At 44.5% G+C, this 14,920-nt stretch overlaps 1 protein-coding gene across 1 annotated transcript; it reads right to left on the bottom strand.

Moving 5' to 3' along the window:
• Positions 1-475: 475 nt before the first annotated feature.
• Positions 476-4,860, bottom strand: LOC119268433 (kinesin-like protein KIN-13B). Its single transcript, XM_037550062.1, has 12 exons — positions 4,582-4,860; positions 4,323-4,493; positions 3,468-3,659; positions 3,262-3,363; positions 3,094-3,171; positions 2,925-3,006; positions 2,684-2,843; positions 2,289-2,591; positions 1,987-2,205; positions 1,450-1,906; positions 1,304-1,369; positions 476-1,214 (listed from the first exon to the last, which is right to left on the bottom strand). The coding sequence occupies exons 1-12, from the start codon at positions 4,678-4,680 to the stop codon at positions 1,035-1,037; spliced, it is 2,109 nt and encodes a 702-aa protein (XP_037405959.1). The 5' UTR covers positions 4,681-4,860; the 3' UTR covers positions 476-1,034.
• Positions 4,861-14,920: the final 10,060 nt, after the last annotated feature.

Raw genomic sequence — 14,920 nt, 5'->3', positions numbered from 1 at the left:
TCTCTCCTCTCTCTATTGTACAAGAGATGGACATTTGGTGCACCAAATTGGATGTCAGCCCTCTATCCGTTGTCCGCAGTCATGTCGGGACGTGTCCATGGAGGCGTGGACGATTCAGATTGTCCTTTTTGATGTATGCTATTGGAGACACCCTAAGCGAACAACGATCGATGGCGGTGAGGATGACGAAAGAAAGGTTGGGAGAAAAACTAACATAAGATGAAACCTTTCATGTGGTTTAGGTACCCCTCCATTCACAAATATAAGATCTTCAAATTATACTGAGTGTGCATCAATTAATATAGATTGGAGAGAGTTTTTCAGAAACGGATGTATGAGACACGTTTTTGTTCATTTTTTTCAGTCCATATTAAGTTGATAGTAAAAATTTAAAATATTCAAAACATATATTTGCAACTTTCGTAACCACAGAAATAAGGTATGTGTGTTTGAAAAAAATTGCCATGCAGCGACATACCGGAATCTTCATGCACCATAGTAAAAAACAGCATATTTGTTGATGAACAAATAGCAGGGTACTCATGTGACGCGGATATACATACATATGGATTGAACGGAAGTACAAAGCACATGCACACAATGGAACGACTGGGCCAGTTCTTTTCGGCGATTCTCCCAGAATCACCCTCCTTCCCAGCTTTTTCCAGAATCGCCACTCCATATTTTTTTTACAATCCTATCTAGTTAAGGTCTAATTAGTTAGGATTGTAAAAAATATATGAAGTAGTGATTCTGAGAGAAACTGGGGAGGGGGGCGATTCTGATAGAATCGCCCAAAAGAACTGGCCCCAAATATGCTACGGAGTCGGCCACGGCAAGCAGCAGTCAACTAGCCACCTAGTTCTGCATTTGCCGCATCTATGGGTTCAGAACTGCATCGGCGCACCAGCGTTCGCAAAGGCGAGACCTCATCGGGGCAGAGCTCATGGGGGCAGATCGACTCTGCTGCCTCTGTCCCCAACTTCCTCATTACCCTCGGAGACAGAGTAGCGACGAATAGGCCGCTCTTGTGATCAAGGGCACTCGGAATATAGCAGCACGCTATTCTCGTTTAAGCGCCTCTGGAACTGTGCCAGACGATCCTGTAAATCCACAATTCCAGCAGCTTTCTGTGAGAGGATACCGCTTAGTCTTGTAACGTAGTCGTCCAGTTGGTTGCCAGGCTGATCTGCTTCATCTAGTAAGTTCATCTCCTGATGAAACAAGAGGCCATTCACAGGTTACGGCAAAATAATATGACGACCAATGACAGTGAGTCAGTTTACCATTTTAGGCGACTAACCTCTTTAATGATATCCAGGGTCTCTTCCACCTGCTTTCTGTGAGCACTCACTAAATCTTCCTCGTCCTGCACCAGTTAACAAACATCAAAACCTAACCGTGGTCATATTCTATCAACAAAATGGTGCAGAAGCAATAATACTGTACCTGAAGGAGGTCATTCAGATGGTCATCTTCGTCTGGCACAGCCCTTCTAATTGGGTAAGCAACAGAATTTCTCATATTATTCTCCAAAGCTGGATCTCTACCCTTCCGTGCATGTTGCCTTCCTTGCTGGTACATTGTATCTGGTACCACGGCTATACCTGCTGCCGCAATGCCTCTGCTTCTTTGTTCATTGAAATAACCACTATTCGCCGAACTGAACTCAGTGTCTTCCCTACCCTTGGGCATTCTATCCACAAACGATGGTGATGGCTGTTCTTTGGCATACTGCTGCTTGGGCCAACCAAACTTACCCCTTTCAGTGATATCATTCATTACCTCAGCTGCAGAGAAAGAGGGTACAACCGAAGCCAATGGTGAAGGACTCGACTCTCGTAAAGGTGCAGCGGCCAAAGGCACATCTTTCTTGCTGTTACTTCCTTTCGACAGACTCTTCACTCTGAAGATGAGAATATGTTACATGTGTTACATGGAGAAAAAGCAGCTACTGCAACATAAAGAATGAATAAAGATAATTACCTATCAGCATATCTCAATGTGTTCAGTGTATGTTCACAAGAGCCAGAACTAGGGGAAATGCATGAAATCATGACAGTGCGTGAGTCTCCAATGAATGAATCTCGTAAAACTTCAGTCAACTTGCTACCACGGAAGGGAATATGATTCTGATCATTATCAAGTGCTCTGATGCATTCCTTTAAAGCAAGTAAACTTTTATTGATCTCAGCGCCCTCAATTCTGCATAATATTTTTTTAAAGCATTTCAGTGTTAGCAAAATACATAGTGTATATTCCTTACATAGAAAGTTTTGTAAGATAACCTTGTTTGTTTATCATTTTCATTTGTATCAGCACCACGCTCACTGCCAGCCAGGTCAATAAACGACAACTTGCCGGCCAATCTGGGTGGTTTAGACTCATTGCCATCAACACGCCGTTTGATAGCAAGCTGAAGAATGGCATGAGATCGTGATGACTCCTCGTTTGCACCAGTTGTACCAGTACTTCTGGTGGCATTACCTCTCTCAATCAACTCCTTGATAGTTTCAAGATCAGACACCCTGTACTCTTGTAAACCAACAATGCAAACTTTCTGTTTTCCATCTTCTCTCATGCAAAGTTTACTACATGAGGTAATCATTGTTCAGAACTGAAACATAATTGGCTTTCTGCATAGACTTTATTTATAAACATAACAGATTTAGGTATAATGTACCTCCTTTCATTAAGCAGATCATATAATTTCCCTCCATAGATCTCAAAGAAACTAAAAAATAACTGAAACCCCTGATTACGATATGTATGGTGCATTAGTCTCAAAATGTCTTGGGAGGCCTTTAGAGGAAGTGGTCTCATGGTGTAGGTTTTTCCACTACCTGCATGGACAATGTAAGTTAGGAGTTGTCTTTAGTCTGCTGCAATTTTAGACATGCATCTAGAGGATGTTGGAGCTATACCGGTTTGTCCATATGCAAAACAAGTTGCCTTTGTACGATTAAAAATAGCAGGAACCACTGGTTCCACTGTTTCACGATAAACCTGTAAATAGAATGGCTCCAGGTTGCTGAGAATAAATTTATAATACCTAATACTGTAATTATATAGAGTGCGCGGATAACTGATCACCTCATCATTTGAAACGTCCTCATCCAAAACAGCGTCGAACACAAATCCATGCTTTTCGACATACTCAGTGAGGTCAACCTGCAGAATTATGTGCCAGGTATCAAGCAATGAGAATAGACTTCCAGTAGCAAGTTATGATCATATGGAGATAACAAGCTTGGCATGAACCTTAAGTTTAGTCTCATGGACAGTCAAAGAATTTTGTTCAATGTCTATGATATCTTCTTCTTTCTTTGATATCTCCTTCTTGTTCAGAGGTCTTTTGCGCACCTGCATTTAACATTACACATCAAAGCTATAAAAAGTGATGTCCTCGTAGCTTTGTATGAGCCCTTGAGAAATATTCAATCATGGAGCAAGACAAAGAAACATACCACCACTTTGATTTTAGCAACAGGGGCTGCCTTCTCTTTCTCAGGGAAGGCCTTGAGGTAGTTACTTTCAGCAAAAACAGCGGACTTGCTCATCTTCTTGTCTGTACCAAAGCTCATATCCGAATCATCAAAGCCTTCTCCATTGGCATAACCAAACTTTTCAGCACCATCATACATTCCTTGTACTTGAAACTGTATATAAACATGAATTACATTTAACATAGAATTTACAATATGGGCAATAATATATGTCCCATTGCTACAACATTAAATATTTGGTTTACCAGCGATCCTTCATTAGCATACCATCTAATCTAAAGAACTAACTTACACAAATCAATAGCTTATATCGAACCATACAGTACGGATTTTCTTTTCCTGAAAAGGAAGGTCAAAACCTCCCGGCATTTGCATCCTCTGTTGAACACAGCCATAAATTCATTAACATCGATGCCAAAGCACATATTTGCAAGCAGAGTACATGGCGTGGGCAGCATTGGCAAGAACATGACCAAAATGAGACCCAACAAAAACACCTACGGATGCAGTGCCACGTCTCACCAGCTACCTAAAGCTGTAGCAAATATTTAATTTCGCACAAGTAACTGAAATTCGCCTAAAACAAGACTGATGCCAAAACAAAAACGAAACAGTTCTTCGTTTGCTTTCCATACACCGATGATCCAAAGAAAATTAAAAAACTTCTGAGGACCCATGTGGCCATGCCTCGACAACTGGATTCAGAACGTCAGATCAATAACACTTCCTACAATCAAGAATATTATAATCTAACGCAGCCACACGGGATCATCGGAACAGAAGCAGTACTCATAAAAACTGCAGCTCTCGTCTTACATCGGGGATAAGCTCGGTATCAAAGGCGTGGAGGTCGAGCAGCCCGGGGCTGAGCTGGTGCCTCTGCCCCGGAGACTCCCCAGCCGCCGCGTCCCCTCCGCGCAGCCGTGCCGGCGTCGCCGGGTCCACCGACACGAAGATCTCCCCGTCCCCGCGGCGCAACCCGCCGCGCTGCACGCAAAATCACCCCAAATCCAGACTCATGAGCTAACCGGAGATAACGTGCTGCACGCAGATCTCGAGGAATCGTTAGCCGTACCTGGGTCCACCTGCCGGCACCGCCCGCCGTTGCGGCATTGGCGGGGACGTCGAAGAGGAGCTGCTCCGAGGTGTAGCGCCGGCGCCCGCCCGCGTTCATGGTCACCGGCGCGGTGGGGTTCGGGCTTCCGGTGCTGCCCTGTGGACTGGGGAGCAACGAAGGCAGGAAATGGGGAGGAGCGGAGCGGAGCAGGGGACAACGGGAGGCGGAGCGAGTCGTAGAGGGGAGTAGAGTAAAGGCCTCTCGTTTCGGACGGAGAGGAGTGGATTTGCGGTTTGCACCCCAGATTTCGACTGACGTCAAGCTTTCAGCCCCAAGTTTGAATTTGGAGTGGAAACCAAGGGAACGGGTAGGAAGGGGAAAGCGGGCCGTGACTTGGGGCGAGGGGACCTTTTCTCTTTCGTCCCTGCAGCTTTTTCGGTTCTGGTTAGGCAAGGCCTGTCACCACGAGCTGGTTGGTATGGATTTCGTTTCCCTCCTTCTGCTTAATTAATTTATCTATATATGTACAGTGAAAAATTTCTGATTTTTAATGAGAGTTAGGTCCTACGAGTACATCAATTAATAGGGTGCATAATCCAGTTTTCCCAATGTGGACACTATGACAAATGAAACTTACATGGTTTTAGAGCAACCCCAACGGGCCGACCCAAACGGACGGCGCTTTTGTCCATTTTTTTCATTTGGGTCGGTCTGACGGACACAAACGCCCGTCACTGTATTTAAATCGGCGCGAGCGCCCAACGCTGGCCCGACCCATTTTGTCGGCGTGCCAAAAAAATTTTAACATGCATTTAGTTAAACATAAAAGCCGGCCACGAAGGCCGGCGAAAGTCCACATTACATTAATTAACATAAAAAAACTAAAAATTAGACGACGCGCAGCCCTAGGCGTCCTCGTCGGCGTCTGCGTCGGGCGGTGAGGTCGATCAACGTCGGCGCAGGGTCAGCCCAGGGGAACGCCGTGTTTCAGAGCGCGGCGATGTTGGGTTGCGCCGCCGCTGCCTGGGCCTGCCGCGCCTCCTCTTCGGCCTCGCGCTCGAGCATCTGCAGGCGCTCGCCCTCCGGCGCTCCTCGGTCAGCCGAAAACGACGCCAGTGGTCGAGGTAGGCCGCCTCCTGCTTCTCCGTCGCCCCGAGCCAGATCGACGGAGCGCTGACCCACTCGTGCACTATTCTGGTTCAGGAGTAGCGCTCGAGGGGGGCCGGCTCCTCCGGCTCGGCTTTGGGCGGGGACGGCGGGGTCACCGGCGGCACGACGCAGTCACCCGCCGCGGAGAGGGCCATGGCCTCCGCCATGGCAGCCTGGAAAGCCGCCTCATCCGCCTCCCTCCACCGCTCCTCCTCCTCGCTCTCCTTAATGGCTGCCTGGTAGGCGGCCTCGACCTCCTGGTCCTCGTCGCGGACGACGAGCGGGGGCGGCGGCAGGCTGCGGTCGACGCCGCGGACACCGCGTCACCTCGCCTCCTCGTGCTCGAAGGTGAACCATCGAGCCCAGTAGGGCGAGTCGACGACGTAGTGCGGTAAGGCGCGCTGCTCCGGCGTCAGCAACGCCCGCCGGCGCCGCACCTCCTCCGCATGGGCCCTCGCCGTCCGCGGCGCCGCCGGCACTAGGATCCTCTCCGGATCCTAATGCCAGTCATGCAGCAGCGTCACATCGGGGTACGGCAGAGGCACGCGGTGCTGCCAGTGCCACTCGGCCTGGTGCACCGGCACATTGATGCGCTGCCTCTGCCGGGAAGAGCGCGACAACGCGGGGAGGGCGGGGGAGGGAGGGGGAATGGCGGGCGGGGGCCTTGCCCGTGCCGCTGCTGCCGATGCCGGAGAAGAAGCCCATGTTGGCGGTGGCTAGGGTTGTCGTCGGCGTGGGGCAGGAGTGGCCAGATTGGGACGGGGGCGAGTGGCAGTGGATGAGGACGGCCCCGCCGCACGCCCGGCTTAAAAAAGGACGACCGCCGTCACTGACGCGTGGGCCCAAGGTGGGTGGTCATCATAAATAATGTTGACCGTCGAAGTTGGACGGCCACCAGGTGGGGACACGGCAAACAACGAGAAGGCGCGCAAGGCGTCCGTTTCACGTCCACGCCGACGCATCTGATACGCAAATTTAGGCCTCAAATGCGTCGGCGTGGATGCGGAGCGGACGCGATTTGGGATGGTTCGGCGCGTTGGGCCGTCTCTTTTGTCCGCGCCGACCCAAACGGACGACGACGGACGAAATGGGTTGTCCCATTGGAGTTGCTCTTAGGTCTCGCTCCCATGAAATTCAAGGGGGAGCATCGTCAACCCACTGACGGGCCTCCCAACTATGGCTTCTACCGCCTCTGCTCACCTTCTATCTAACATTTCCCGGGCTTTCAAGTAGTAGTTGTGCTAGTCATAAAAGAGAGTTGGGTGTACCCTTTTGAGGTCGTATTCTACAACGATTCACTCTGCTCATGTGCTATTCTTGTACTGTGTTTGCCAATGGTGTTGCTTTGATTTTTAGTATCATTTACTTCGGTGAGGGTCTCGATTTAGGGGCGACCATCGGTACCCTTTGCGGATCTACTAGTTCTTGGTCAATTTCTCGTGTGGGGATTGGGGTGGTGAATCCGAGCCCCTTTGTGTGACATTGTTGCGTAGCTCAAAGGTCTGGAGGTTAGAGTCGACGACGAGAGCTCATCAGATCTCGGACAACAAAAAACAAGTGAAAGTTGTTGTGGCGGATAAGACGCGCATGAATCTTGTGGCTGATGAGGACTGGAAGATGGCGATGTCTAATGACGAAGAGGACCACAAGGCTCTAATGAAGGTCTTAGTGACTAGGAAGGTGTTGTGCCCTTGGTGTCGCAACTGCAAACAATAATTGGGGCAGGGGGTAGTGCAGCTAGCATGGAGCAATCCCATGGCCTCACGGCCAGTTCTGTAAGTGATAATTTGTTTATAGTTGATTTCGCAAGTTTGGGGACAAGTAGGTGCTTCAGTTATCCTTATAGGGAATTGTTGGGCCCTCAAGAATAAGGGTTTGTAGTAAGCAACAAATTTCCTCTGTGAATAATCAATGTTATCAATCTGTGGGGTGTGCTTAAAACGTAATTTCAATATCTGTATATAATTAGGAACTTTTTCTTGGTCCCCAACTTGTCTAGTGAGGGTGTCAATCTCACTAGCTTTCTAGTTACATGGATAAGCATATCATATGGTAGGAATTGATGATTGTAAGCAAGTAAAAAAGGGTTTAGATTGTAAAGAGTAGTAAAAGGGTTTGATCGAGGTTTTAAATATGAGAAATAAATGGACTGGGATCTATAGTTTCACAAGAGGCATCTCTCAAATGAATAAATGAACATATCATAGGCGTTGTGAACAAATTACGATCATGTATCCATTCAATTGCATTTTTTATGATTATGATTATATATATCATGGTTGTTTATAGGCATTATTTCCTTATATCCATAGACCTCTATCGAACTGCATCTATAACTAATAATCCACCCCAAAACCGTTATCCAGCGTATATATTAAAGTATTAAGTAAAACAAAGCATTGCAATAAGCAAAATGACATAATATTGATTTTGTATTATCTTTACCTCCATCTCATCACAGATACAACTTGGTGATACGTCTCCAACGTATCTATAATTTATGAAGTATTCATGCCATGTTTAAAATAATTTTATGTGGTTTTGGTGCACTTTCATATTGTTTTTATGGACTAACATATTAATCTAGTGCCCAGTGCCAGTTGTTATTTTTTGCTTGTTTTTTATTTTCCAGAAAATCCATACTAAAAGAAGTCCAAACACGACGAAACTTTTTGACAACTTTTCCTAGAAGGAAAGAGACCCAAGAAGCTTCGGGGGAGCACCAGAAGACCCACAAGAGCTCCACAAGGCAGGCGCGTGCCCAACTGCCTTGTGGGCCCCTTGTGACCCCTCCTGACATGATTCCAATGTTGAAAAATCCTATATATTCATAAACCTCCGGAAGTTAACCTAGTTGAATTTTTCCGCCGCCGCAAGCCTCTATTCCAAAGCGATCTCAATCGGAGCTCTATTCTGGCACCTTGCTAGAGGAGGGAAGTCATCACTGGAGGCCATCTTCATCATCCTCGCCGCCTCCATGACGAGGAGGGGGTAGTTCACCCTAGGGGCTAAGGGTATGTACCAGTAGCTATGTGTTTGATCTCTCTCGCGCATGATATTAATAGGGCACGATCTTGATGTACCATGAGTTTTGTTAATATAGTTGGATGATATGGTGTTCCTCCCTCTCTACCTTTGTTGTGATGAATTGAGTCTTGCTCTTTGAAGTTTTGTATGTTGGATTGAATACTTTGGATTTGAGATGACTGTGTTCCTTGTGGATGCCCGTGGTGACAATGGGGCAATCTATTGAGATCACTTTGTCGGGAAACATAGTAGAAAACAAAAAAAACACCCTACGATCACCCCAGGAACAATATGAAGATGCATAAATGGTTTGGATCACGATCGTTACCGACTTCGAGTAACAGCGGAAGTAGATGAGTCGGTGTGGATCTTAGTTGGAGTCCCTCGAACCGTAGATGAACGATCCCGCAAACCACTCATGAACGATCCCTCGAACGGAAGATCAAAAGCACGCCCCCTCTATTTGGTTGCAAGCGTACGGTCTTCACGATCCAGCAGCGCTTCGCCATCTAGAGCTAATCATCACCGGAGAATTAGAGGGAGGATATTAGAACCACATTGGGCTTATAATTATGAGGATTAGAGGATCTAGGTCATGCTCTAATTGATCAACTAGGACCAACTAGAACTAGAGAACTAGAGGAGGCTCCAAAACTTGTATGTATAAATAGTGCAAAAGCCTCTAGTACACAAAGGGGAGGAGGAGGCGCCACACAAGGGGAAGGAATCCCCTCCCCTTGCTCCGGCCCTAGGGGAGGAGGGTTCCTCCCCCCTTGTCCAATTCGACCTCCCCATAGTTGGAAAGGGGGCGACACCCCTACATGGGTCCTTGTGGCCCAATACTCCTTCCACCACTTGGCCTTTTTAAGGACCGTTGATATTAAATTAACCATGAACATTTTCCACCTATATCTTATTTATTGGTAATACCCGGTATTGCCCGATAAACTCTAAAACCATTCCGGTGACTCTGAAACGCTTTCGGTTCCTCTCGAAACTTTTTTGAATATTAATGAACAATTCCACAAATAAATCATCGATACTCTCGCCCTACTAACACTCAGCAGATCATGATTACCTTAAGCTTGTGACCCTTTGGGTTCGGTAAAACATAAACATGAACGAGAACTCCTTTGTTCAATGACCGATAGTGGAACCGTGGGCGTCCATATCGACGCCAATGATTACATGAATGACATTCGAGCGAACCTTTGGTTATCATGTACTGTTCCCTTTGATCCACGACACTTTACAAAACTCGAGATGCATCAGTATCCACTTGAGTAATCCACATGCTCACTATACCATTATCCTTGTTACCCGTTTTGTTCTTCTTTCTTGTTGATATGTTCCAGCATCCCCGTGACATAATCACATGTGTCTGGCCAGACGATGATGGATGTTGTCACACCGGAGGGCCCTAAGAATATCTCTACATCGCCGAAGGAGCAAATCCCACTCTCGAGCTATCTAGTTCCTTGTCAAACTTTCCGATGGACTAAGTTGTCGTTATGATCACCGTGTTACAGATGATGTTTGAGCAACCCCAAAGCACGCACGGTAAGACGTGACTATGATACTCTCATGGTCTAAGGAATAAAAACACATGTTAACACTCCGTGTTATAACAATTTATTTCAGACGACATTATATCAAAGTATAACAAACAAGTTTGGGTCGATTTAATATGATCATTCTTCTAACATCACACTCTCAATTTTGTTGTAGGACTATCATTACACTTAACGATATACTGAGGTCTGGAAAACATGATCACCAACAAAACTTGAGCCAGTCTTAGAGGCAAGACTAGGAACCTAATCTTTATTGTTTATCATTCCACATGTGCATATGAGTTTTCCACTAAATCCATATTACAAGATCATAGTAGTTATAGCATGAAATATAAACTCTTAATTATGAAAATGGAAATATAATAGTACAATATCTAGGGCATATTTCCTATAGTCTCCCACTTGCACTAGAGTCAGTAATCTAGTTGCATAGTCTATTAACACCTAAGGCTTATCCGGCGTTGCTCATGCCTTGCTTGTGGTAGAGTACTCGTCATCGGTTTTGGCACATTCAAAACCATGCAATATTTGTGTTAGTCATGTCTGATCTTTATGCAAGATATTGATTCCTTTTGCTTTGATTAATGGCACTACTATTCATAATACAACGTCATTGATTTTCTCACTTGGGATCACACCAACTATATCAAGACACTTCTTGATCCAGACTATTTTGAAACTTGTGATGCTTTAACATATGTTAGTTTTACGCTATAGGGTCCACAATATTGTTCATGCTTGAAAACTATTGCAAACAATTATTTTATCATAGCCCAGTAATTATTTATTTCAGTCATGAAGCTGGTGTTCATGTAACCATTTACAAGGATCTTCTTCATCTCCTCTATAGACAAGGAGCATGTCATTTATCCTTCTGAGGTACTTAATTATATTAAAAATTACCTAGTAAGCCATTCCAGTATCACTTTGGTACATGCTACTAACACTTAGTACATAAGAACATTTGGCCTTATACATATCACAACATTCATGATGGATTCAATAATCCACTCAGCTGCACATGCTTATCAACTGTCTTAGGACATTTATTTCTTCTAAGCATCATGTTATGTGACATTGGGATAAAAACACATTCTCCATTTTAAACCTTTTTAAAACCTTGTCAATGTATACATTTTGGCTTAGTACAATTAGACATCGTGATCTATCTTACGTAGATCTTCATGACGAATAAGTTGCTTCGCCTTGGACTTTCATTGGAAACATATTCTTCGAAATCTTTTATTGTCCATAAAAACTTTATATTATTTCTATCTCATTTACATATAAGATTAGAGATGCTATACTGCTTCCACTAAACTTCTTATATACACAAGTTTCTTCATCATTTTAACAAAGTTAAACTCTTTTAACCATTTTATTAAAATGTTGATTCTAGCTCCTTGATGCTTGCTTCAAACTATAGATAAACTTTTGAAGCTTTCACACATTTCAGGTATTCTTAGGATTGTCAAAACCTTCTGCTTGTATCATCTATACATCCTATCCATTTAGGAAACTAGTTTTGACATCCATCTGTTCTATACCTTTTGTAGGATCAACCAAGTTCTAAACTTAATTGTCATATGAACTTCATTTTGGAGTGCATGGTTTTAAGCCATTCCTTCGAGCGGGGTGCTGCCATCGCTTACTTGTAGTGAACAGGTTCATATTCTTCTAAGATGAATATTTGATACATCTCCAATGTATCTATAATTTATGAAGTATTCATGCAATGTTTACAATGGTTTTATATGGTTTTGGTGCACTTCTATATTATTTTTATGGAATAACTTATTAATCTAGTACACAGTGTCAATTCTATTTTTCATGTTTTTTGTTTCACAGAAAAAACATACCAAACAAAGTCCAAATGCGATAAAAGTTTACGGATTTTTTTGGAATATATGTGATTTTGGGGAAAAGAATCAATGCAAGACGGTGCCCGAGGGCTCCACAAGGCAATATGGCACGCCCTATCCCCCTAGGCGCGCCCCTTGCCTTGTGGTCACCTCATAGTAGGTCAGTTGGAGCCCTTCTTTCCCCGCCAGAAAGATAATTTCCAGATAAAAATCCCCTCAAAATTTCAGCCCAATCGTAGCTACGAATATCCAAGAATATTAAAAATGGTGAAGGGCTCCGAAAACAGTACCAGAAATAGAAGACAATAGAGAGATGCAATCTAGGGGAGAGATCCCTCTCTCCCTGGAGGTCCAAGGAAGAAGAAGAAGAGGGGGGCCCTTCCACCTCTCCTCTCGTGGCACTGCGACGCCGCCGGGGACATCTCCTCCATCACCATCACCACCAACTTCTCATCCGTTCTCATGGTAATGTGTGAGTACTTCATCCTTGAGGCTGAGGGTATGTACTAGTAGCTATGTGTTCTCTCTCTCTCTCCCTCTCTCTCATGTTCTTGATTTGGCACGATCTTGATGTACCATGAGCTTTGTTAATATAGTTGGATCATATGGTGTTCTTCCCTCTATATCTTTGTTGTGATGAATTGAGCCTTGCCCTTTGATGTTTCATTATTATCAGACTGAATATTTTGGATTTGAGATCACTTGATGTATGTCTTGCAGGTGGATAGCCATGGTGACAATGGGGTATTCTATTGAGTCACTTGATATATGTTTTGGTAAACACTCGCAGATTCCCGAGGTGACATTTGGGTAATGTAGACATAGAGATTGATACACGCTTTCGTCCTACTTTCTCTGATAGAAACTTTGGGGTAATCTTTGAACTTCTTTGTGTTGGATTGAATATTATGAATCCAAAATTGTTTGATGCATATCGAATAATTGATTCACAGATACTTGTGGTGACATTGGAGTATCTAGGTGACATGAGAATTGATTGATGCGTATCATATGGTATTATTGTAGTACGAACTCTAGGGTTGTTTGTGACATTTATAGGGATGGCTCAATAGATAGATTGAAAAGATAACTTTGAGGTGGATTGCTACCTACAATAATTTCATCTTATGTTCTCCGCTATTGATAAGAACTTTGGAGTGATCCTTTATTGCACATTGAGCGATTGTTATATGATTCAATTATGTTAGTGACACGTCTCCGTCATATCTATAGTTTTTTATTGTTCCATGCCAATATTATACAACTTTCATATACTTTTGGCAACTTTTTATAATATTTTTGGGACTAACATATTGATCCAGTGCCCAGTGCCAGTTCATGTTTGTTGCATGTTTTTTGTTTCACAGTAAATCCATATCAAACGGAGTCCAAACGGGATAAAAATTGATGGAGATTTTTTTTGGAATATATGTGATTTTGGGGAAGTAAATCCACGCGAGATGATGCCCGATGGGGCCACGAGGCAGGGGGCGCGCCCTGGGCCCTCGTGGCCACCCCGTAAGGTGGTTGATACCCTTCTTTTGCCGCAAGAAAGCTAATATCCGGATAGAGATCGTGTTAAAATTTCGGCCCAATCGGAGTTACGGATCTCCGGGAATTTAAGAAACGGTGAAAGGGCAGAATCTCAGAACGCAGAAACAGAGAGAGACAGAGAGACAAATCCAATCTCGGAGGGTCTCTCACCCCTCCCATGCCATGGAGGCCATGGACCAGAGGGGAAACACTTCTCCCATCTAGGGAGAAGTTCAAGTAAGAAGAAGAAGAAGAAGAAGAAGAAGAAGAAGAAGGGGGGGGCTCTCTCCTACTCGCTTCCGATGGCGCCGGAACGCCCGCCGGGGCCATCATCATCACCGCAATCTTCACCAACACCTACGCCATCTTCACCAACATCTCCATCACCTCCCCCCCTCTATCTACAGCGGTCCACTCTCCCGCAACCTGTTGTACCTTCTACTTGAACATGGTGCTTTATGCTTCATATTATTATCCAATGATGTGTTGCCATCCTATGATGTCTGAGTAGATTTTAGTTGTCCTATCGGTGGTTGATGAATTGCTATGATTGATTTAATTTGCTTGTGGTTATGTTGCTGTCCTTTGGTGCCCATCATATGAGCGCGCGTGTGGATCACACCATAGGGTTAGTTGTATGTTGATAGGACTATGTATTGGAGGGCAAGAGTGACAGAAGCTTCAACCTAGCATAGAAATTGATGCATACGGGATTGAAGGGGGACCAATATATCTTAATGCTATGGTTGGTTTTTACCTTAATAAACGTTAGTAGTTGCGGATGCTTGCTAATAGTTCCAATCATAAGAGCATAGAATTCCAAGTCAGGGATGACATGCTAGTAGTGGCCTCTCCCACATAAAACTTGCTATCGGTCTAGTAACGTAGTCAATTGCTTAGGGGCAACTTCGCAAGTCCTACCACCACTTTTCCACACTCACTATACTAACGTTATTGCTTCTTTATATAAACAGCCCCTAGTTTTTATTTACGTGCTCTTTATATTCTTGCAAACCTATCCAAAAACACCTACAAAGTATTTCTAGTTTCATACTTGTTTTAGGTAAAGCAAACGTTAAGCGTGCGTAGAGTTGTATCGGTGGTCGATAGAACTTGAGGGAATATTTGTTCTACCTTTAGCTCCTCATTGGGTTCGACACTCTTACTTATCAAAAGAGGCTACAATTGATCCCCTATACTTGTCGGTTATCA

This window comes from Triticum dicoccoides, chromosome 3A, assembly GCF_002162155.2.
Source record: "Triticum dicoccoides isolate Atlit2015 ecotype Zavitan chromosome 3A, WEW_v2.0, whole genome shotgun sequence".
NCBI lineage: Eukaryota > Viridiplantae > Streptophyta > Magnoliopsida > Poales > Poaceae > Triticum > Triticum dicoccoides.
Note: the sequence above shows the minus strand (reverse complement) of the source record. Positions and strands in the feature narration are given on the sequence as shown.